The 22,647-nt window shown below is 44.5% G+C and overlaps 1 protein-coding gene across 1 annotated transcript in view; it reads right to left on the reverse strand.

Annotated features, from left to right (window-relative positions):
* The window catches only part of KIF17 (kinesin family member 17), a 1,103,253-nt gene that overhangs the window by 818,369 nt on the left and 262,237 nt on the right, over nt 1-22,647 (reverse strand). Inside the window, exon 4 of the mRNA XM_069610326.1 lies at nt 8,067-8,256. Coding sequence (XP_069466427.1) covers nt 8,067-8,256 — 190 coding nt within the window. The remainder of the gene's footprint in view (nt 1-8,066; nt 8,257-22,647) is intronic.

Genomic DNA, 22,647 nt, shown 5'->3' on the forward strand with positions numbered 1-22,647 from the left:
CCGGGAGAAAAGATTTTCCTTGACCAGGTGTCTATACACTTATCACGATCTGGTGGAATGGACGGATAAGCAGCTTGCTTGGAGGTAGAAGTTGCTTGCACCACTAGCCTTTCTGGGGTAGGATGTTTAGACAAATAGCTGGGGTCACTACTTGATGGCCTATATTTTTTTGTCAAATTTGTATTTACTACTGGACTTGATTCTGGTGATTCCCAGTTTTCACTTACTCTCTTTTGTAGAGCGACACGAAAAGGTAGGATTGGATCCCTTTCAGGACCTTTGTCCAGGGTACCCGCGAGGTCATCCTATTCGAACAGGAAGGCTGGCCTGCCCCATCCCAGAAAATCAGTCACCCTGGTCATTAATTACCTGTAAGAGTCATCTGCGTGATCATCTGGGTCTGGCTTGCCAAACTCCAACTCTGGTGAGGTGTCCACCCCACCGGCTGTTTGTAAATTGTCACGCAGGTCCTGCAACCTAGATTTCCCGGATATAAAACTATCAGGAACATTAGGTGAGCCATATTGTAATTCAAAAGGTGGATCATTGCCATCTGAAGGCTCATTGTCTTCATAAATCGAAAGTGAGAAATTTGAAAAAATCCTTTCTTGGCAATGGTGTAAAGGATTTTTGAATGTTTGGTAAAGGCATCAATGGCTTCGATGGTTTCGCGCCATATGCCGATGGAGTCGTCAGCAAACTTGATTTTGGCGTTGATGTCTTCGATGAAGACATCTTGGCTGTCGATTGCACCGATGGCGTTGATGGCTTCGACGTCGACTTGTCCGTGGACTTTGTCTGTGACTTACTTTGATGACTCGATGGAGTGTTCGATTACTTTTCATCGCGTCGAGGCTTCGATGGCTCTCAATGAAAATTTGGCCTTTGTCCCGGGCTCAAGGCCGTGCAGGATTTGGCTTCAGCCCTTTCCTTACCGGCTTCAGATGGCGCGGTAGGAGCATGGCCTAGTTGCTTTGAGGGATTCTGACTCTCGAAAATGTTAAGCATTTCCTGCCTGAATGATTCCTAGTCAGCCGGAGTAGAGACCTTAATAGGGCAAGCTATACTCCTCTCTGGAGATGAGTCAGACGAGGAAGATGAAGTAGGTGATTTATGATGCCTTTTCTTCGATTTCCTCGATGACGACGACGAGTGTTGAGAGCCACTCCGTGATCTAGACCTTTCGATTTTCTTCTGTTGAGGAGAGCTGGCCCTCACTTCATTGTAGGAATGTTTTTTCAAAAGGGTAGGTGAAGGGAATTTTTGGGAGAGTTTACCTACCACCATTTTCCCTTTACGCTCCTTCAGAGCTTTTCCGGTCATCGTTTGACACTTCTGGCAGGTCGAGGTCTTGTGCCCCACACCAAGGCACCACAAGCACACCTGATGCGGGTCCGTCAGTGACATTTTAGTGCTGCAGTCTTGGCATTTCTTAAACCTGGCCTTCGAGGTTGTCAGAGCCGAAGACAAAGACATTTTCGAAATAATAATATGAAGCGCGCCATAGTTCAGGAAGCAAAAGCTTGCTCGGAAAAAAGGAACTGAAGCCAACGGGCACCTCGCGTTCCATATATACTTTTGATGATGTCATCCTCGAGACATAGGCCCTTCGAGGGACATCGAGTCAACCACATCGACGCACAGCGCCCTCTGCTGACATTTTTTTCCGAAGCAGTTGAAGCTGGATATAGGAGATTTCATAGATGAGGAATACGTGGGAGGACACACTCCATTAGAAAACATACATTACATGGTGCCTCCTTCCATATGATGCCTGCTCCCTCTTTCCCCTTACTTATTCTCCCTTTCTCCTCTTCACCCTCAGCATTTTCAAATAGCCTGTCAGCGGTGAAAAGCACTATATAAGCAACCAACATAACATGACGTTATGTTGTCTCCTTAACTCTATTGGTCCCTCTATCTTCTCTTAATTCTCCACCAACCCTGCTCATCTGCGACAGTGCTTTGAGGTGGCCTAAAAGCGCTGTGAAGCACTATACAAGCAACCACATAAACCTTAACAGAGAAATATAACATTTACATTTAACATCAAGTCTGTGCTCTTCTGATCATTAGGGGCTGTGATTCTTCAATGTAAGCCAATTCGGAGCATAGGATATCTGGCAAAGTAGCTGCAAATAACTATACTACACACTGCCTTTGTACCAGAACTCTGCTTTAATAGGAAGATATATCAGATCATAATAGTTCGATTAGGTGAGATTAACAAAGAATGCAGAAAGAACGGGAATGAGATGATGACAGTTGGAAAGCTCTATGAATAAAGCTGATACAGGTTTGTTCTTTTGAATTATCTCCATTTGGTAATGTGCTCCAAGTTACAGGCTGGACATGTATAAAAGCTATGCAACATTATTTCATTCCTTCTAACACTCAGTCACAAAACAATTGCACAGCTTTTCAACATGTTTTAGTCGTTTTCTGTGCCTGGTAGGATACACCGGTATACAATTGTCTGCAGTTTTAAGAGCTCTTTTGGGGGTTGAAGAAGCTATTTATAAAATAGCAGTGTCCTGTGTGATTACGGTAGTTTTCTGGAGCTAAAGGCTTGCATTTGGGCTAATTTCGAAATCCAAAATACTTTGCTCATGTGGCTCTGAACTGGAGGTGAACTTCCAGTGATTGCTACTGGATGGAGCTGTGGCATGTGTGACTTGACTCAAATGGCTTATTCTACTTTCACATTTCTGGTGGAAGCCTTTTTAAACCCACCATAACGTTGCTGGTGTTTGCTACATGTGCCCCAGTGTGCCAACCACCAGGCCGTCAGACTAAACTGCACTAATGATCAGTAATAAGGGTCAAACTGGTATGCCAATCTGTGCAGCTTTAAGAGCTCTGTTTGGGGCTTGAAGAAGCTATGTATAAAGAAGTGGGGGCATGCAAGGGCAACGCCAGGAGGCCATTGTAAGAAATATCTAATTATACATACCAAGTCGTGACCATCAAACATATCTGTCTAGCCATATACTATTACAAAGATGTAGATGAGACCAAGGAGAACCATTTTGGAGTGTTTTCCAACTGTGTGGAGGCACTGTGTGGGGGCAAGGAAATGCATCCCCCACTCCGCCTTCCAAAACCACATGGGTTTACACCAGAATGATAGTTTTATGCTGACATAAAGCCTTTGGATTCCTAGGGATTCTGTGTTTTTAGCAACGGGTTGAAGGCGGATTCTATTGGACTATTTTGTAAATGCCTCCATGAAGCACAACTTGTGGGCGTCATTTAAACTGTGGTCTGGTGGTTTAGCCCGTTTTAACTTTTTTTTCATTTTGCAGTGTACATGACAAAAATGGCATGGGGGAGACCTTATTACATGAAAGTGCAAACATAGATGGTCCTCCGTGCAATTTAAACATTTTGCAAAATGCACCCAAGTGGTCTGTGTGCTGTTTGGGCCAGCTATATTTAATCTGCAGGTTAAGGAGAACAGTATGCCCATGTTGTGCTGAGGCACTGCTTATGGAGTATGCTCTGTACTGTCTGAATCACAATGGGGTTTTATGTAAAAACATTTTTTTTTTAAGTGAATTGCTCAGAAGAACCCACCTCCTTTGTATTTCCGTGCAATTCAGTCACCTCTATGCATGTTTTCTTTATTTGTATTATGAAGTGCAAAAAAAGTCTTGAATCAGGCAAAACTGCCTTAGCATTTTTTTGTTTGCACTTCATATTGTAAAACTGCAAATGCTGCCTATCATGCTATCATTTACCCATTGCAGCCGGCTTTTACAACAGATTCCTATGGCAACTGCCTGACTTCTGCAATTGCTAAAACCAGGCAGACCCTATAGGAATCCAATATACGCCAGCATGAAAATGGCATGGTGGTGAAAATGCATTCGTTTTTTGCAGGCGTTGCGGAAATGCACGGTGGAAACTTTCCCCCATGCCATAACTCAATCCCGTCTGTTAAGCTTCGAAAATCCGCCAGAGCGTAAAAAAAAGTGTTAAACCTGGCGTGATCCTTTACGGCAGGTTTTAACGCATTTTCTCTGCACTTGTGGAAAATAGGCCACAATTATTTGCGCCATCCCTGATAGGTAGTTGCATCGCCTTCATGTATGTATGAGCTAATATATGGCTCTGATAAGATTAGTGAGCACACTTGACGATTATTGCTCTATATTACCTTCGCTTTTCCGCAATCATTGGCCTTTCATTATGCTAATGGCCGTGCCCTTTAAAAAGGTGCCCAGAACAAAAGTTATATGTTTTGCCTGCTCATCTGTGCCAATTGCCAAAAAGGAATGTATTAATGCCAGCACCTGATTTTGATGCTCGTGTTACTAAAGAGGATCCGCCAGCTTTTAGCACTTGTTAAAAGCTGAAGGATGATAGAGGAATCCGTGTGAAATGCGGGAGACATGTTATGTAAGAGGCATGTTAAGCAATTGGCGACATTTATACATTTTTGCTCTACAAAATGTAAAAGTGTAGGTACTCCCAGTTGTACCCACACTTGCATGCATGTATTGAACTTTATAGTGCAATCCATCAACATTCTGCATGTAAGTGCGCACGCTGGGATCTATGTGATTACTGCAACAATAAAATACTGAAGCCAAAAACGTCGAATTCCCCCTCTCCCCTGAAATTACATGCAGGAGGATGCACCCGCACCTTCCCACCCCCCTTACATTATTAATTACCCTAACCCACTGTTAGGAGAGATTCCCATTTAGGTGAAGTTTTCCCTCCAGTTGTGTACCCCCCAACTTTTTGCTGCTGTTTAAACACCATAGTCTGACTTTGCCAGTGGAGCACTTTATTATAGGGAAACTGACACACCCTTAAAGACAGACAGTATTGGGAGACTTTGTTTCCCTTAGTCCTTTCCAGTGTTGCAACTTTTCAGCAACCTGTTACAAGTGCACAATGTACCTTGCAGTAAAAGGCTTGGCTCCAACATGGCCATGCCATGAGGTTCTTTGTCTTGTTCTTTATCCATCTTGCCCCTTCACCTACCCCGGGTCAGTCCTTATTTTAGCATGCATTCTCCCGCGAAACGCCAAGCTTTCGCAGGTTCTACATGCCTTGTGTGTGTGCCCCCAGGATGTGGCCTGGACTGTCTAGTTGCCTGGGTGCCAGAGAATCTGGTGTGCTGTGAATGACTGGGACCACTGTGGTCCGTGATTGTCCACGTCTGGTGTGCCCGGATGTGAGCAGATATCCCGTTGGGTCCTCTTCGTTTTGGCGCAAAGGATATTCTGGATAAGAGAAGGCTCCAAACACCCATACCAGGTCGATATCTTGAGATCTCACTGAATGAAGGATAGGATCCAAGTATCCTGAAACTAAGAAGCAGAGTCGAGGAACCGCTGGTGACCAGCTGGAAGGTTTGGCACCCTGAGCCCGCTGTTGTCCCGCTGGACCCCTCTGCATCTGTTCGAACTAGAAGGTCTGTGAAAACGCTTCGACCCATTAGAACAGTGGGACCAACTATTCTCGGCACCTTCATCAAACCCTACAATTCAGACTTCTCTGAAGTGTCCCTCGGCCAACCAGTGGGCTGACCAGATGGCGCAGGACCTTTGCTCTGACACCACCAGTGTTTCGAGGCGACCCTTGAAACTTGGGACATTGCAAGCTCTGTGTTCACGGCATTCGTACACTTGGCATTCCCAGGTCTGAAATAAAGAGAAATCGCTCGAACCGCAATACACGCGGTTACGGTGTCGCCCAGCCGTGATGACAAACTTCGCAGGTGCCTTGCTGCTGTGTCCCTCTGTGCCCAGAAGCTTACTACAGTGAAACTGACCTGATCCATCAACCAGGAGTAGAGAAATTGCCACTGTCCCATTTTGGAATCAATGCTATAACTTTGTCACTGAAAGCCGCACAACTGCTGCATTTGAACCTGCAAACAAAGTGGACTCGACTGCAGAAGTTTGGTCCAGAGTGTGCCTGGGGTCGGTAAGTACGTGCAACCCTTAACCGGTGGCCCTTAGCGCATCCACCCATTTTTACGCACGAGTGTCCCCTGAGGGCCACTCTCCTTTCCACAGATAGCCTGAGCTATCGAACCATTGCCAAGTCCTGGAACCTGTCTTCCCTGTTGGGGAAACCCTCAATGTAGTGGAGTAACTTTGCTGAAAATGTTGGGGGGACATGACATCTGAAGAAAAAGTGCCCCAGCCAAATGAATGGGGACAAAATGCCTCAACAAATAGTGGGAACTTATTCTGCATCATCTCACCCACCTTCCTGAGCTGCTACAGACTCTACAAGAGACCCTGGTTTCGCCATTCTGCACTATCCTGTGCACCGGCACCTGAAAGTACATTTGAGCACTAAGCTCCTCTCAATGTAGGGACTGGACTGCCTTTCAGTTAGGTATGGTACTTTGCAGAACTGCCTAAAGATAATTTGCACTGCTTGCTTCCTTTCCTAGCAGGTTGTGGACCCATTCTGTGTGATTAACCCTTTAGGCCACTTGGTCTTGTATATATGTATTGTAGTAGGATCGTATTGGTTTAAAAGTATCACTGTTAATAATTACTGTGGCCCTCATTACGATACTGGCGCTAAACGATAGCGCTATTAGCACCATGGTTGGCGGGGCGGTAATTCCCCATTGAACATTGGCCCTTCCCCATTCCCATTTTTGCCCCATAGGCCTCAATGGGACTGGGGAAGGTGCTAAGTATGGTACCGTACTTAGCATCAAGGTCCTTTTGCAGGTCCCTACTTTAACGGCTGGTCTAGACCAGCCGTTCAGGTCGGGTCCCGCAAAGGGACCTCGTAGTAAGGTGCTAAGTGTTTAACGGCGCTGCAGCTTTTTACGGCGCCATTAAACACTTAGCACCTGTGTCCTAATGAGGGCCTGTGTGTTGAAAATCAAAGGCCTTGAATAAAGGCATTTGTAATTTTTTATATATATATATATATATATATATATATATATATATATATATATATATATATATATATATATATATATATATACATACACCTGACTGGGAGTGATTTGTAAGTGTCCTTTACTCTGTGTGCTCATTGAGGTCTTTCAGTCACCCTCACCCCTCCTGAGACCTAGGGCCTCATTAGGACCCAGGCGTTAAGGGGTTAACGGCGCCCCGTAAAAGGTGTCAGCGCCGTTAAACCCTTAACGCCTTACTACGAGGTCCCTATGCGGGACCCAACATTAACGGCTGGTCTAGACCAGTCGTTAAAGTAGGGGCCCGCAAAGGGACTCTCGAGGTAAGTACGGTACCGCAATTTGCGGTACCGTACTTACCGCCTTCCCCATTCCCATTATGCCCTATGGGGCAAAAATGGGAATGGGGAAGGGCCATGGTCATGGGGAATTACCGCCCCGCCAACCTTGGAATGGGGTGGTAATTCCCCATTCCGCCATGGCGGAATCCGGCATCGACCATGGTGCTAATAGCACCATGGTTTTCCGCCGGAGTCCTAATGAGGGCCTTAGTCTTGACCGCCGCCAATTCACCTTGATTGGTCAGGCTTGTCCAGAAGGTTACCCGGTTCCAAGAAACTAGGCTGGCCTTCTGAACCTCTGCATACCAGGTCAGAGTTCAGAAATCCACCTTAAAACAAATGTGCAGTAAAATATTCTGCATTTTCGGATTCAGTATTTTATGCTGCACGGTAATGGGGTGATTGATACCCGCACACATTGCTATTCCCCTGCGTGAAATATTAACCTTTTTGGAAAATGCGCCCATTCTCTATTGGTTTTTCATTTTGACAGGTATATATGAAAAACATCCAAATAGAGATAATTTATTGCTGACAATTGTTCTCCTTGAACACTCAGCGTGCCAAAGCAAATCACTTTCCCTTCTACTGATTAATATGGCTCTTGTGCACTTTAGTTTGTCATTGTTAGCTTTTGGCATGGTATTTGAATCAACCATTTGCTCTCTTTTTTCCTTGTGGCTTGGACCCACTTTTGCCTACAGGCCCCTCCCAAGCCCTATCTCTATATATTTTGCAAAACATAAATAAACCTTTTCGTTCAGTAGACAAAGATGTTGGGTCAAGATCTTCTCTCGTTCACACACTTGTGCACCTACCCACGGAGCAGATTTCCATGTTGATGGTGAATATGGAATGGGAGCGCGAGGAGTCCTTGTTCATCAGGGTGTAGCCCACAGAGCGGTTTCTCCAGCCAATCTCCATGATCTGCTCACACTCGGACACACTGTGCACTGTGTGCATGGACAGAGCCTTCACATAGACCCCCCACTCTGGATGCTCCTTCAGCTGCAGGAGAAGCACAATACACCCATCAGTGTGACATTTCTTATATCTTGCATATCAGTGAAAATACTTTGTTAAGGTGACATTATGGTTGCAGCGCAAAACCGAAAAAGCATACAAGTTCACAATTTATGGTAAGCTATGCAACCATAACTAGGGGCCCCACATGCTCTGCACATACCCACACACACATCACATGTGACATAACCAAAGGCATCATAGATGATATCACTGATGACCTCAGATATAACATTACCTTTCTGTAGAGATCTGGATAAACATTGATGGCGAGGATGTGTTTGGGGTAGTGCAGTCAAAATATGCAGGATGACAAGTAGGACTCTCATGAACTAGGCCATGTTACACAAAATGTACGTACACTAAGAAAACCACTCTACTGAAGCTATGGTGCCCAAATAGTAACCTTAAACTACAGTGTCATGGGCAATAGCTACAGCATGTAAATGGAAGTGGAGGAGGGATTATATTGTGTATTCAGCAGTACAATTGTATCGCTAGGCCTATCATAACTCTGAGTAAGATTAAACCTGTAGTAAAGGGCTAAATATACATCAAGCACTAGGCGTATGTATCTATTCAGAGTGTATACTTAGAACATTGGTGCATCGAAAACGGACATTCCCTACTATAACCCTATACACAGTCCATGTAGCAATGACCAGATTTCCAGTGTTTCAAAATAGTCCAGCACTGTATGTAAGTTAGTAAACATTTCTCTTTCAACATACATATATACAAGAACTCTAAAGTTCCTTTAACAAACATATTTGGTGCAGTGCACAATGCCATTTGTCATTTTGGGCAGCGCATGATGTGGCTGCAAGTTGTGACTGAATTGCTGACATGGTGCTTGAGGTTCGGCCATGCCCCCACTAAGCTAGCCAGTGACCACTATACCCTCATAATGGGACCATACGCCACTGAACTTTGTCTGCGCGCATGACCTTCGGCCATATTCCCTCCTTTAATCCCATAGCCATGACCAGTGGACAGATGGATCTGGAGATTACCTAAAGTGCCATAACTATATTTTGGTGCCTAATTTTTGGCAATCTTTAAATAAACCACTGGACAGATTAACATAACATGCATGAAAGTAAGCTTTTGTGATCAATAATTTGTGAAGCAATTGGAAAGTCGAATAAGAAGCTCAATAGTTGTTTTAGTTCATAGATTATGTTTCATATTTGAAAAACACACTTTTAAAGAAATGAAGGCACTATTTTAGATATGTGTGCCCATGTTTCATTTATTTCTGTGAGGTTTAATTGACACATCATCCTTAGTTAAAGCACACAAGCCAGAAAAGAACATGTTGCAGCAACTATTTAAAAAAAACAAAACAGGGCTTAGGCCGGCATTCTCAGGGTTATCTGGCCATGGCCTTCGGCTGGTTAAAACAAATATAGCCATTACTCCCTTTCTCTCTCTGCAGGGCTCGAAATTCAGATTAGATGAGCACCAGCTAAAAACAGCTCTTGGGTGTCCAGCATTAACCACTGACCAGGAGCTATCACCAGATAGCGCTAGGCAAATCTAATTTTCACATTAGAAGGAAACATCATTTTGTTCATTATTTATGGCCGCTTATACTTTAAATGTCATATAGATGTGTCAAAAGTTAATTTAGAGAGTGCCCCAAATGCACAGAGTTAAAGTCACATGGGTGTGTATGTTCGGCATCAGTTGGCCTTGAGAGCCACAAGTAGCTCCTGGCAGCATATTGGTGTCAAGCTAATGCTACAAGCAGGAGCTAAATAGCTCCCAGATCCTCTCCATTTCGAACCCTGCTCTGGTTCGTGTGATGTATTTTCTTTTCTGAGCGTGGCTTTTGACATTACCGCAGGAATTTCACGAGATTCTCATGGCATTCCCCTGATAAGATGAAAGCTATCTCAACCAAATGGCCTCCCCAGTGCACCCCAAACTCCCCCAAATGCAAACGGTCCTCCCTATCCGCATGTAGCGTGATATAAATGCACCTCTTTCCCAACCCCAAGTATTATTTTGAGCACTTTTTTTCCAGCTTCCCTCGGAATGACAGCGGGAGTCACTCACATCAAGCAAAAAAAGTCAGCTTTTCAAATCTGAAATGCCTCTCTGCTGCAATGCACCTTGGGAGATAAATACAGGTTTTTGGTAAGCAGGCCCACCCTCCCCCTTCTCTGTTGAATATTTTAAAAACGTCATTGATGGAATTGCCCCAAACCAACCAAACCACAACGTCTGCAGTACTATTTGCCCAACTTGTTTCTTATTTGGTGCATCCAGTGGTTTTCACACTACAGGTGTCCAATGGAAGCACTTTTTTTCTATATGGAGAAATCAACGAGAGTATCCCAAAACGTTTACACTGTTTAACAAATGTTCTCCAAAATTTCGGTTTGTAGGGTTCCAGACCACAGTTTTATCCCTCAAAGTTTCATACAAATATGTCCAACGAGTCAAAAGTTATTACCAATGGAATTTTGGGAAAAGTCAATTCAAACAGGTTTTATCTTGACTATTGGGCTGTGGCCGCTGGTTGGTTGAGAGGCATCCACAGACATTCAATCGTGAAGTGAGTTAATGCACTGGACAGTAATATCACTGATGTTCTTTCCCGTAATTTTTGGTCATTAAAAAAACACTAGACAGATTAACACCAAGTTGGCAAAAGCATGCTTTCAGAACCACAATGCCACTCTTTGCGCAGGTTTTGTGAAAATGCGTCCACCGTATCGGACTGTAGGCATGACAGAAATATTTTCAATGTAAGTCAAACACGATTTCTAAAAGTGTGCCCCACCCCATAACGAAACTGAACAAAACGTCCCAAAACTTCAGTTGGATCTATAGTTTATTTTGGAAAGTTTGGTGCTGATTTGTTGAACGGCACCAAAGTAATAATTTGCCCAAAAATGCTCTTTGTATGGTGAGCGCAACTTAACCATAACTACAGGGTTGTTACTGCAGACCCTGTCCTGTCTATTGTGTGTGTGTTTAAAAACCAAATTCCAAAACTTTAACCTATATTCTTTCAGAATGATTGTCATTTAAAGAAAATGCTGAATAGGTTATTTCTTTGCTTTCTGTTGGTGTACAGTACCTGTGCTCTCTTGCTTTCTTTTCCAGTATCCGCATGATTGAAGATCAGAGCTTCGTCGCCACATGCAGAGACTCTCATGAGGTAAGATTACTGAGGTAAGACTCATGAAAGTCTCTGCGTGTGGAATAGAGACCCTCGTACCCCTAAAATAAAATGAACATGTAGCACTGTGCATAGGGCATTTGGTACAAATATCAGCCACTTCTACTCTTTATAATAGCAAAGCAATGACAAGAGGTCGCTCACTGTTCTCAATTGCGGATGGAGGGAGGAAAATATAGCATAACGTAATAATTTGAATCACCTGTAAATATGCCTGGACAGATGTGAACTTCTTTGGTCTAATTACTAGAAATGGTATTCAAATGGAAAGTTATATTACATTATCGTCTGAAGGACGGTACTTGCTAGACCTGGTGGCGTCAACTAACCCCAAACCCCAACTCTTTTTTTTCTCTCTTTCCCATCCAATTTCTCTTGCTTTCCATCGAGGTAGGCTGCATTGTGAGGTATTTGTGTTAATTCTTTGCTTTCTGTTGGTGTACACTACCTGTACTCTCTTGCTTTCTGTTCCAATAGTCTGCATGAGTGAAGATGAGAGCTTCGTCGCCACAGGCAGAGACTCTCATGAAGTAAGACTCCTGAGGTAAGACCCATGAAAGTCTCTGCATGTGGAATAGAGACCCTCGTACCCCTAAAATAAAATGAACATGTAGCACTGTGCATAAGGCATTTGGTACAGATATATGGCACTTCTACTCTTTATAATAGCAAAGCAATGACAAGTGGTCGCTCACTGTTCTCAAATGCGGATGGAGGGAGGAAAATAAAGCATAATGTAATAATTTGAATCACCTGTAAATATGCCTGGATAGATGTGAATTACTAGAACTGGTATTCAAATTGTAAGTTATATTACATTATCGTCTGAAGGACGGTACTTGCTAGACCTGGTGGTGTCAACTAACCCCAGACCCAACTGTTTCTTTCTCTCTTTCCCATCCAATTTCTCTTGCTTTTTACCGAGGTAGGCTGCATTGTGAAGAATTTGTGTTCATGACATAAGTGGCCATCGTAAGGATTGACCCTGATACGCTCTTTCCCCTTAGCCACTGCTATGCCTGTAATTACTATAAATTACTATAACCAAACCAAATTATTGTGCTGTCTACCTCATCTTTAAAGTCTCTGCTTTAAAAAAAAAGTAATTATTCATTACTTCTTGGTCTGATCCCTGCCTCAAACATCATACGCAGATAGTATGCACTAAACGAGCAAACGTGGTCGTGGTCCTCAAGAATGCAAGAGAACACCAACGGAAGTGTTGCACTTGTGAGGTTAAACAAAATTGTGAAGGAAAGACTGAGTGAACAGAGCATGGACCTAGTCGAGAAATAAAAGAAGAATCGTAATACGAAACGGAGCCCATGCAATGACCACAGAGACAGTTTATAATGCTTCAAATAGTTTAATATATTTGTGATATGTAACTTGCCAAAAACAGTCAACTTCTGGGGGCAGTAAAAGTTTAAATGGTTGGCCGTAGAGTCTGGGTATGGCATGGAAGCAGAGTGAGCAAAATGAATAGAGCACGAAGAGCAGAAACAACTCATTCACAGCTTGACCAAAGACACCTTCCTTAGCCTACATGCATCCAGCAGTATAAATCCAAGGTTAGGAGCAATTGAATGTTTAATAGTACTTTCCAAGTGCATCTAGTCTTTCTTGCTCTCTGGATAGGGGAACGCCTGTCAGTTTTAAGGAACTTTCTGAACGTGGTGAAGCACTCCTGTGATCTCATTTGCATAGACAGATTGTTCCAGAGGAGGGGGAGGGGGCTTGGCGTATAGCAACACTGCACTCGTTTGAGCACTATTGGCAGCTATCAAGTACAATTTCCTCACTGAGATCCATCTGAATCACCATGTGTGTGAGGGGTGGCAGTGAATTAGGTGGCTGGAGGGAGGGGACTTGCCATAGACAGTCTTGTTTGCCAATACTGCATAGTTGAACATTTGCTGAACTGGCAGCCACTACAGAAATCGCAAGTCTAGGGTGTTGGGTGCACGTTTACTCACAATAATTCTGGAAAGGTTTAATCTTTTTTTGTCATTTACTCTTTTACAAGTCCAATATGCAGTAGTCCTCTTTGACTTCCGTTATAACTTTAGATGCATGCAAATTATAGTCCTGCACAAAGGGCTGGTGCTGCTGGGCTAACTTGTTGTAATACTCTGAAAACAGCCAAAACAATGCTCTTTACAATGAATACATTAGGTTACTAGCCACTGTGATACTTGAGCTGACTGGGTTAAGGCGTTCTGTGAACTTGTGACAAAGTTGCAAGCCACTGTTTAAATGTGGCTAGACTGATGTGTATATAGGCAATGATCTTGTCCACCACACTGTGCTGCTTTTTCAGAGGCAATGAGTGTGACCTCATTAACACACATGCCTGTGTCAGATGCACCCATTGAGAAACCAGCACCCTCATAGCCAGACCAGCAACCTCAATACACTGCACATCCCAAACACACACATCATCACCTTCAGTCTTAATACAGAAACAACTACATAGTTCGCCAAATCCCTGTTGGAGGGTTCAGCCATGCTTTGTAAAGGCTCACCTCCAAAATGTCAAGGCATTACTCAGAATCAAACACCTTCCTCTGAGGAACAGCGGAAGGATAGGGCTTAACAAGTCAAATCCGATAACATATGAACAGATGGTAAGCTGTCTGATTTTGACAGTGACTGAGGCAGTAACGCAAAGCCAAGCAAATGCAGGTTTAATAGAAATCACAGCGTGTGGCACTGGAAGTTTGCCAAAAATACATTTGGTGGAGACATCTCTTAATCCTGGAGAAATGTCTCTAGAAAGGAAATCTGTGCCCCCTCCACGATCAGAAATCATAATTCCTGAATCACCCAGTTACTCCTGTTCGGGCAAATAGGCCATATTAACCAGCACTGGATCTGGTACATGAGTAGACTAAGACTTGGGAAGTGGTATGAAATGGTGGGGGAGAATTTCTTAGCTGCTGCTTGGTTATATTATTCCTCTTTTTACAAAACACAGACTCTAGTCCTGGCAGTCCTTCTCTTCCTGCCTTTATGGTGCTAATCTGCACCCTGGTCAAAAAAACATCTTCCAGGCAGTAAATAAGCACTATGTAAGATGACAGAGCCTTTGATGTCGAAGACCTGAGTTTATATGAAGGGAGTGAAGGTCAACTTCCAAATCAGGAAACTGCATTATCACCTCTGCCTTTTTGTGGGATTCGGCCAGAAATTGATAAACCCCAAGGCAGGTGGAAGATTATGAAGCTGATCCAAGATCTCAAGATCCACCTTTGGTACTATAATGACCTCATCCGTTAGGAAAAAGGGGTTCGGTAGTAAAGGATTGTTGATGGTCACAGGTAACCATTATACCTTGCACATTGCTAGACATAGTAGTTACCTGTGTGACGCTCTGAAACCAACATTCACCCTGAGAAATCCCACACACTGGGGATGTGGCTTTTTTGCCTGGTACTGACAACCCCACCAGCCACCCACCCCGAGCATGCTGCAGAAGTCTCCTAAATTATGTCTGAACTACTGTGTTCCAGGAGGAAATTCAGCATTGTGTCCAGTACTCAGCACCTTCCAATTGCTTGCATATGCTAAAGATGACTCCTCCGAGACAGATTCCAGCCTTAAAGCACAAAACCACACAGATGTGTGCACTGGATGCACGCCTTGACGCCGATGGCATACACCATTCAACCCTAGCAATAAAAGGAGGTATTTGAAAAAAGAAAGTAATAAATAGTTTGAAAAAACTAAAATACATTGTTTTTCTTTCTTTTTTCAAGGGGTGTTCGATGCAAAACCCCTGAAAAAGAAAAGCAGCGTTCTCTCCTTTTCAAAAATAGACTTACCGAGGAGCCAAATAATCAATAGAAAATAAACGTACACAGAAAGAAGCAAGAGAGGAGCTTTTGCAGTACCAGTAAGATAGTTCAGTGGGTTAAGCGCTCACTGCTCAAACCGTATGATCTCCAGGTCACAGGTTCGAATCCCAACAAGGTGAACTCAGCCTTTCACCCTTTCGAGGTTGATAAAAAATGTGTACCTATTTTGATTGGGTAATAATAATTGTATATAAAAATGTTTGATGTACAGCGCTATGGACAAAAACACTCTATAAAGGACAAGGCTCACTATTATTTTCTTCAACCCGAATGCTAGGTGCAAAGACAGGAAATGACGGTTGGACCGGATAGATAGCAGAGAGGATTATCTGGTGCATTATAGAAGGCTCACGTACCAGGGATTATACATTCCAAATTCAATAGCTGCATTTTTTTGTAATTTTGGAGCACTTTTCCAGCTTGGTCTTGGACAGGAATAGGCTTCCCCATATGTTGTGAAGGATGGGACGTGTCATGAACATAAGAGTAATACACACTGTGGTGTGCCAGGAATAGGAGTCAGACCACTAGACGTAGTTCAAACAGAGGATTTGTATTAAGTGAAATGAAAAAATCTGCCTTACCTGTCCCTATTGCTATGATAAGGCTCCCTATCTACAACCGAAAAGGTAAGGTACTCGTCAGGAGGGTTTGTCAGCATAAAAAGTCTGTGACTCCTATTCTATTTAAGGCAGGCTTGTCCAACCTTTTTGAATGCGGGGCCGAAGCATTAACTTTTTGTCTCCCAGTGGACCGGCGAGCCGAAAGTCAACAGTATATTAAAAAGCAATATTGTGTGACCTTTGACACAATATCATCACAGGCAGTGATGCGCCATGCAGTCCCAAAGATAGCTTTTGGTGTCAGGGGCAGTGAGTATCTAAGGGAGCCCCTCCATTTGTTTGTTTGTTTGTTTATTTATTTGGTAATGCGCGCCAAACTCTTGGGTAGCCGGGCGCAACAGTATACAGGAAAACTTAAGCTTGTTACAGTATTTGGCATGAATATATAAAACAAGGCAAAAAAAAGAAAATTTGTGCAAGAATATATACAAACATATGTACAGGAGCAGGGCAAGTCTTGGGAAGTCCAAGGCACTCTAGTGGGACTATCTAAACAGACGGCTATATGATCAAGTTTATAGGTCAGGCTATAAATCAGGTGTCATGTATAGGCTAGGTATGTAGGAGGGGTGCATGCGCGGCTATTTTTAGAGTGGAGAAATACTGGTAAGCAAGGTAGGTAATGGCTAAGGTGGGAGTAGGCTAGGTGTTAGTCAAGTTATATGTCATTGGTGCACAGCCATTTGATTATCTTGTGTCTGAATTTAGGGTACGGCTGTTCAATTCTGAGGTCGAGCGGTAGCTTGTTCCAACAATGGGCAGCTTTGACAGGAAAGCTAGTTCCTCCCGCGGTGGAGCGTTTAAACCTAGGAGTCTCTAATTTAAAGGTGTTGGCAGATCTCGTGGGTCGTGTGGAAGTTTTCCTAGTATTTGTCCCATTAGGTACGGGGGGATAGGTTGTTTAGACATTTAGAGGTGAGGGATGCTGTTTTGAGTAGGATTATATCCGTTATTTTTAGCCAATTAACCTCTTTCCTACATTTGGTGACGTGCTCTCTGTAGGGGATGTTTAGTGCTGCTCTCAGGGCATTATTCTGCAGTCTTTGAAGTTTGTCTGTGATGTATTTATTGGCTCCAGAGTACAGGGCATTGCAGTAGTCTAGCCTAGACATGATAAGAGCATTAGCTCGGGTGATGCAACTGGCACTGGATAGGTATGGTTTGGATGCGTGGATGAGTTTGCAGGTGTAGGTGGTAGAAGAGGCGAGGGAGTTGCCTTGCTTCTTGAGAGTGAGGGAGGAGTCCAGATAGAATCCAAGGGTTTTAACCACAGACATCACCTTGATAGGGTTGTTATCAATGCTGAAGGATGTGTAGTTTGGTCGTAATTTTTGGATGTTGGCTTCAGAGCCTAGGATTAGTATCTCCGTTTTATCGTCATTCAGGCAGAGTCCATGTGAGGCCATCCATGCCCGAATGAGGGTGTATATCTTGTTCAAGGCTGAGTCTGCCTCGTAGTCGCCCGAAAGGGGTATGAGGATCTGGGTGTCATCTGCGTAGTTCGTGAAGGTGACACCCAGTCTGTCCAACTTGTCAAACAAAGGCTTGGTGAAGATGTTGTACATGGGGGAGACAAAGGATCCTTGTGGGACACCACAGGTAATTTTGATAGTGTCAGCAGAGTCAGAGGTGGAGAAGACTCGCATGGTGCGATTAGCTAAGAAGGATTGGACCCAGGCTATGGCATCTCCGGTGAAGTTAGCAACAGATTCGAGGTGGTTACATAAGACTGCGTGGTCCACCAAGTCAAAGGCAGCCGACAAATCCAGAAGGAGGAGCAAGGCTGTTTTTCCGTTATCCTTTAGTTCCTCAATTTGTGTCTTGAGGTCTAACAGGGCTGTTTCCGTACCATGGAGTGGGCGGAAGCCAGATTTCCGTGAGCCAAGCAGGTGGTTAGCTTCCAGGTAATCCTGGATTTGAATGTAGGCAGCTCTGTCTAAGATTTTAAGTAGAAATTACACGGTGGTGATTGGTCTGTAGTTGGTGGGGATAGTGCGGTCCAGGGTTTGTTTTTTCAGTAATGGGAGGACCCATGATTCTTTGAGGTTGGTGGGTACCGTGTTGGATTTAAAGGAGGAGTTTATGAGCTTGGAAATGAAGGGAGCTAGGTCCCTAGCTGCGTACTTTATTAGTTGTGCTGGGCACGAGTCGCCCTTGCAGTTTTAGGGTTTGAGGGAGAGTATTATTTTTTCTGCGTCAATTATGGAGATAGACTTGAATCTAAACGGTGCAGTCGTTTTATTCTCCTGGAATTGGGGTATTTGTTGGTCCAGTGGTGACAGTGTGGCCTTTTTTTTAATCAATTTTGCATTGGAGCGAGGAGATTTTGTTAGAAAGGGTGTTTTGTATATTTGTGCACCAAACTTTGTTTTTGGGGGCATTGTCTATTGGTTGTATTGGGGATTCCAGTTCGCGGAGGATGGCGAAAAGCTCTTTAGTATTAGAGTTAGCTTTAGCAATCCTGTCGTTAAAGGTGTTCTTCTTGGTTTTGATTATTTCTATTTTTGTAAGATTTGGCAATTTCAGTTAGGTTATTTTTGTTGTATTCGGTGGGTGAGTGGAGCCAGATGGATTGGAGCTTTCTTTTCTGTTATCTTAGGGATTTGAGGTTGTGTCGAGAACCAGGCATTTAGGTGGACTTCCTGTTTAGCTTTGCATAGTTTGGTTGGAGCAACTGCGTCTAGTGCTTTGATCATAGCATCATTGAAGGTGTTTACTAGGGTGTCCGGGTAGTTACTTTCCAATCCCGATATGGCTAGAAGGAGCAGAGGGATAATATTTTCAGCAGTTATATCCTTCTTACTTCTGGTCGGGAGAGGGGGAACCATGTTGTTGATTTTTGGGCTAAGGAGATCAAGTGTGGCGGAGAAGGTTATTAGATAATGATCAGTCCATGTTTGTGGGACAATATCGGTGATGCTGATCAGATAACTGATTTAGTTCAGTTATCCAGTCGAGGGTCCTTCCTTTGATGTGGGTAGGGGAGAGGACCTTTTGATCAAGGCCGTGGTCCTTGAGCAAGGCTGCAACTGACTCTGCATGTTTATTGTCGGTTTTATTAAAGCCGAGGTTAAAGTCTCCCAATAGTAGGGTTTGGGAGTGGTCTTTGGTGTTGTTGGCTATAAGGCTAGTTAGATCGTCTTCAAAGGTGCCTAGTGGACCATGGGGTCTATATATCAAGTGGATTGAGAGTGTGCGGTTGTTAGAGAGGGACATTTTGACTGTAAGTGTTTCACAGGATGAGTAGGAGACTGATATGGCAGGTTGATGGGAAGGGTAGATTTGAAGATGATGGCTAGTCCACTGCCTCTGGCATTTTGCCTGTCAGCTCTGAGAATTTGGTATTTATCGGACACAGCTAGCATTAGTGTTGGTCCTGCAGCCTCGTGAAGCCAAGTTTCAATTATGGCCAATAGGTTCAGGTTATCATTATTTAGTATGTCAGCAATTTCTGCGCTGTGGGCCACCATTGATCTTGCGTTAATGAGGGATCCTAGTAGCGTTAAAGAGCTCTTAGGTTTGGTAGGTTGACACGTTTTAGGTGGTAAGGTATCTAAAGTTATGCTAGTTTTAGTAGAGGTTTGAACACCGGTATAGAAGGATTGCTTGACTGATCGATACAAGTTTTTTGGTTGGGTGTTAGTGAGTCTATTGGCATTGTTCTGGCGGTTTCTTACAGGTTCATAGATACTGGGTAGTCTGGATCCGAGTCTCAGGTTTCTGTCCTTAGGAGGGCTGATTTTGAAACTAAGGGCCATTATTCTCAATATAGCGGTGATGAGTATTAGGGTCAGGGTGACTTTAATGAGGCAGGTAGGGGACATTTTCTGTCTATGCCAGGAGCATACTGTGTGCTGGCGTCTAGATATTTAGTCTGGGTAACAGATACGTTCAGTAATATGCCTAAATCGTTAATGACTAGGAAGTGCAGTGAACTAACATTTAGTGCATTTAAATTGTAGAAATGCAGTAGAGGTGTTCAAACATACTGACATGTAGGTTCACTTTTGGCACACAAGGCTTGAAGCACTAGTGACTGGAGGGCACAGGAAAAAGGCCTACGACACTAGAGGCTGGAAAGTGCAGTGTACAGCACAAAATGAAATTCAGTATGTTTGTGTTGTAGGAGTGCAGTAACTTGCAGGATCTAAGAGGGTGGTCATTTACAATATGCACAAACAATGGGTCATTGGGCAGTATGCGCAAGAAATGGGTCATCTAAGTTCAATTTTTAGCAATCATGGCAACAGCATAGGGACAACTGCAGAATGCGCAAGCAGTGGATCATCTAAATTCGATTTTTAGCAACCGGGCTTAAAAAAACATAGGGTCAATTGCAGTATGCACAGGCAATGGGTCATCTAAATACGATTTTTAGCCACCGGGCAAAAACATAGGGACAATTGCAGTATGCACAGGCAATGGGCCATCTAAATTCGATTTTCAGCAACCAGGGTAAAAACATAGGGGCAATTGCATCCATCAAATGATCCGAGGTCAGTTGCTTGTGATTTTTGTTCAGTGTGTATGTGTTCATATTTTCCTGAAATAGTGGGGCTGACCGAGCGTAGCGAAGGAGCTATAAGGATCTAGGAAAGGGTTGGGGGGTTCCCCCTACAAGAATTCTTTTTTGAAATATGGGGTTGAAATGGAGCATTTTGCAGCAGAAAAACTGACCAAAAAGCCATAAGTTTATAATCAGTTCTAAAGGGGAAAATGAAAATTCCATGTCACCAACAGCAGACAAGAACATTTTACAACGCAACACGTTTTAATGATCAATGTGTCCACAGTGTAAGACAGCACTGTCACTGATGTAACACATTGGGGGTCATTCCGAGTTTGGAGGTAAGTAACTGTCCTTACCGGCATGGAGTAAATACCGTGTCTGTGTAGGTCAGAGTCCGCTAATAGAGGGCGATTACGACCTTGCAGGCACAAGCTTTGTGCCATGCCGGTAACGACATTACCGGCATGCCGTTAAAGACCCGAAAAAGTCCCTTAGCGCCATCAAGTAAAGAGCAGAATGCACTACTGGCATGAATCAAGACGGCATTAGCGGTGACCGCTATTAACGGTCACCACTATTAACGGTCGCCATAAATAAGCAGAACCGGAAGTAGCGTCATCGCACAGGAACGGGAAGGAGCACGGCGGCCATCTTTAAAAACACAATCCATTGCCATCCTCAGGAGCCAGGACCTGTAGGATACTGCTGTGTGTGAGATCCTAACCACAACAACACAACAATGTCCAAGGCTGTGAAGAAGGGTGCCTCCCGCTAGCGCAAGGAGCGCTTCAATGAAGATGAGCTGACCATGCTCACGGAGACCCTGGAAGAAAATGCAAATGTAGTTTTTGCCCAGAGCCTCAAGAGGGAGGCCATAATCTGTAAGAAGGAGATCTGGGCACTGGTGGCGCTAGAAGGAAGCACGGTCGGTAACACCCCCAGCACAATAAAGGACTGCAGGAAGAGGTGGGATGACTTGCGCCTGCGAGTCCGCAATATCCTCTCGGCCAATAGGAGCCAGGCCATGTCAACTGGCGGAGGAGCAAGCTCTCCCATAAAGCTGTCCCAGTGGGAGGACATATGTGCGAGCCTGATCAGCATGGAGGCCAGAGAAGGGGTTGGAGACATGGAGTGTGGCGCCACGACATCGGCGGACGGACGTGAGTGTCCTAAGAAAACACTGTAATGCAGAGTCTGATGAAAGTCCACCAATATGTCTGTCCAAAGAGGCAAGCCATGGCCCAATACACACACATTCCCAGCAAAGTTGTCGGACGCAGCACAGACACATGCAGATGCCTGCAGCAAGGCAATGCCATACCTAACACAAACCACACTAAGATGTAAATGGCATAATTCACACTGCATGCAGTCCCCAACAAATATGCATGTCACATCCCATACGTCTGCCCCAACATGAGTGACCCCGACGTATGCCTGCATTACCCACCCATGTAGCAAGCAACGTGATCATCCAAACTCAAATGCCTATTACCCTCTATTGTGTAGATGAGCAAATATACAAATGTTTGCATGATGCCTATCAAACCATCACTCATGCCGTCCCTCTCTTCGACCCCCACAGGCTCAGACCATGACAGCGAGGCCCGGGACTCACCACCACAGCCAACCACACCCCGGAAGAGGGCCCAGGATGAGGCCAACAGGCCTTCGACCTCAGAGGCCCAAAACAAGGCCCGCCATGCACCACCAAGGAAACCACCTCCAGATGCCACAGCACAGGTGCCGCCAAGGGCCGTCGTGACGGAAGCCGCAACCCCTGTCACACTGCCACAGGACACAGCTGAAGCTCCACACTAAGCAGAGTCCAGTTCAGTCGGAAGGCGGCAGCCATAACACCCCTGGCTGAGGAGGAGGCGCAGAAAGAGGTGTGGGTGCATGTGGAGGACGACTCCTCTGAACTGCCCCGCACACCAAGTTCAGCACCAACCCCCCAGATCACATCTGTGGAGTCTGACCACGCCACCACCCCGGAGCAGTCGGGGCGGAGTATAACCAAGGGGCCATGAGTTCCATAGTGGAGCCCATTGAAGTCGAACATGACACCCTAGCACCCTCCACCTCCACAGGTGTACCGGCGGGGCTGCACCGGCATGAGGAGCTGACTGCTCTTGTGTGTCAATTTGTGAATGACAATGCCCAATCAAGGCAGGAGTGGCATGAAAACACTGC

This window comes from Ambystoma mexicanum, chromosome 8 (genome assembly GCF_040938575.1).
Source record: "Ambystoma mexicanum isolate Mex_15411 chromosome 8, UKY_AmexF1_1, whole genome shotgun sequence".
NCBI lineage: Eukaryota > Metazoa > Chordata > Amphibia > Caudata > Ambystomatidae > Ambystoma > Ambystoma mexicanum.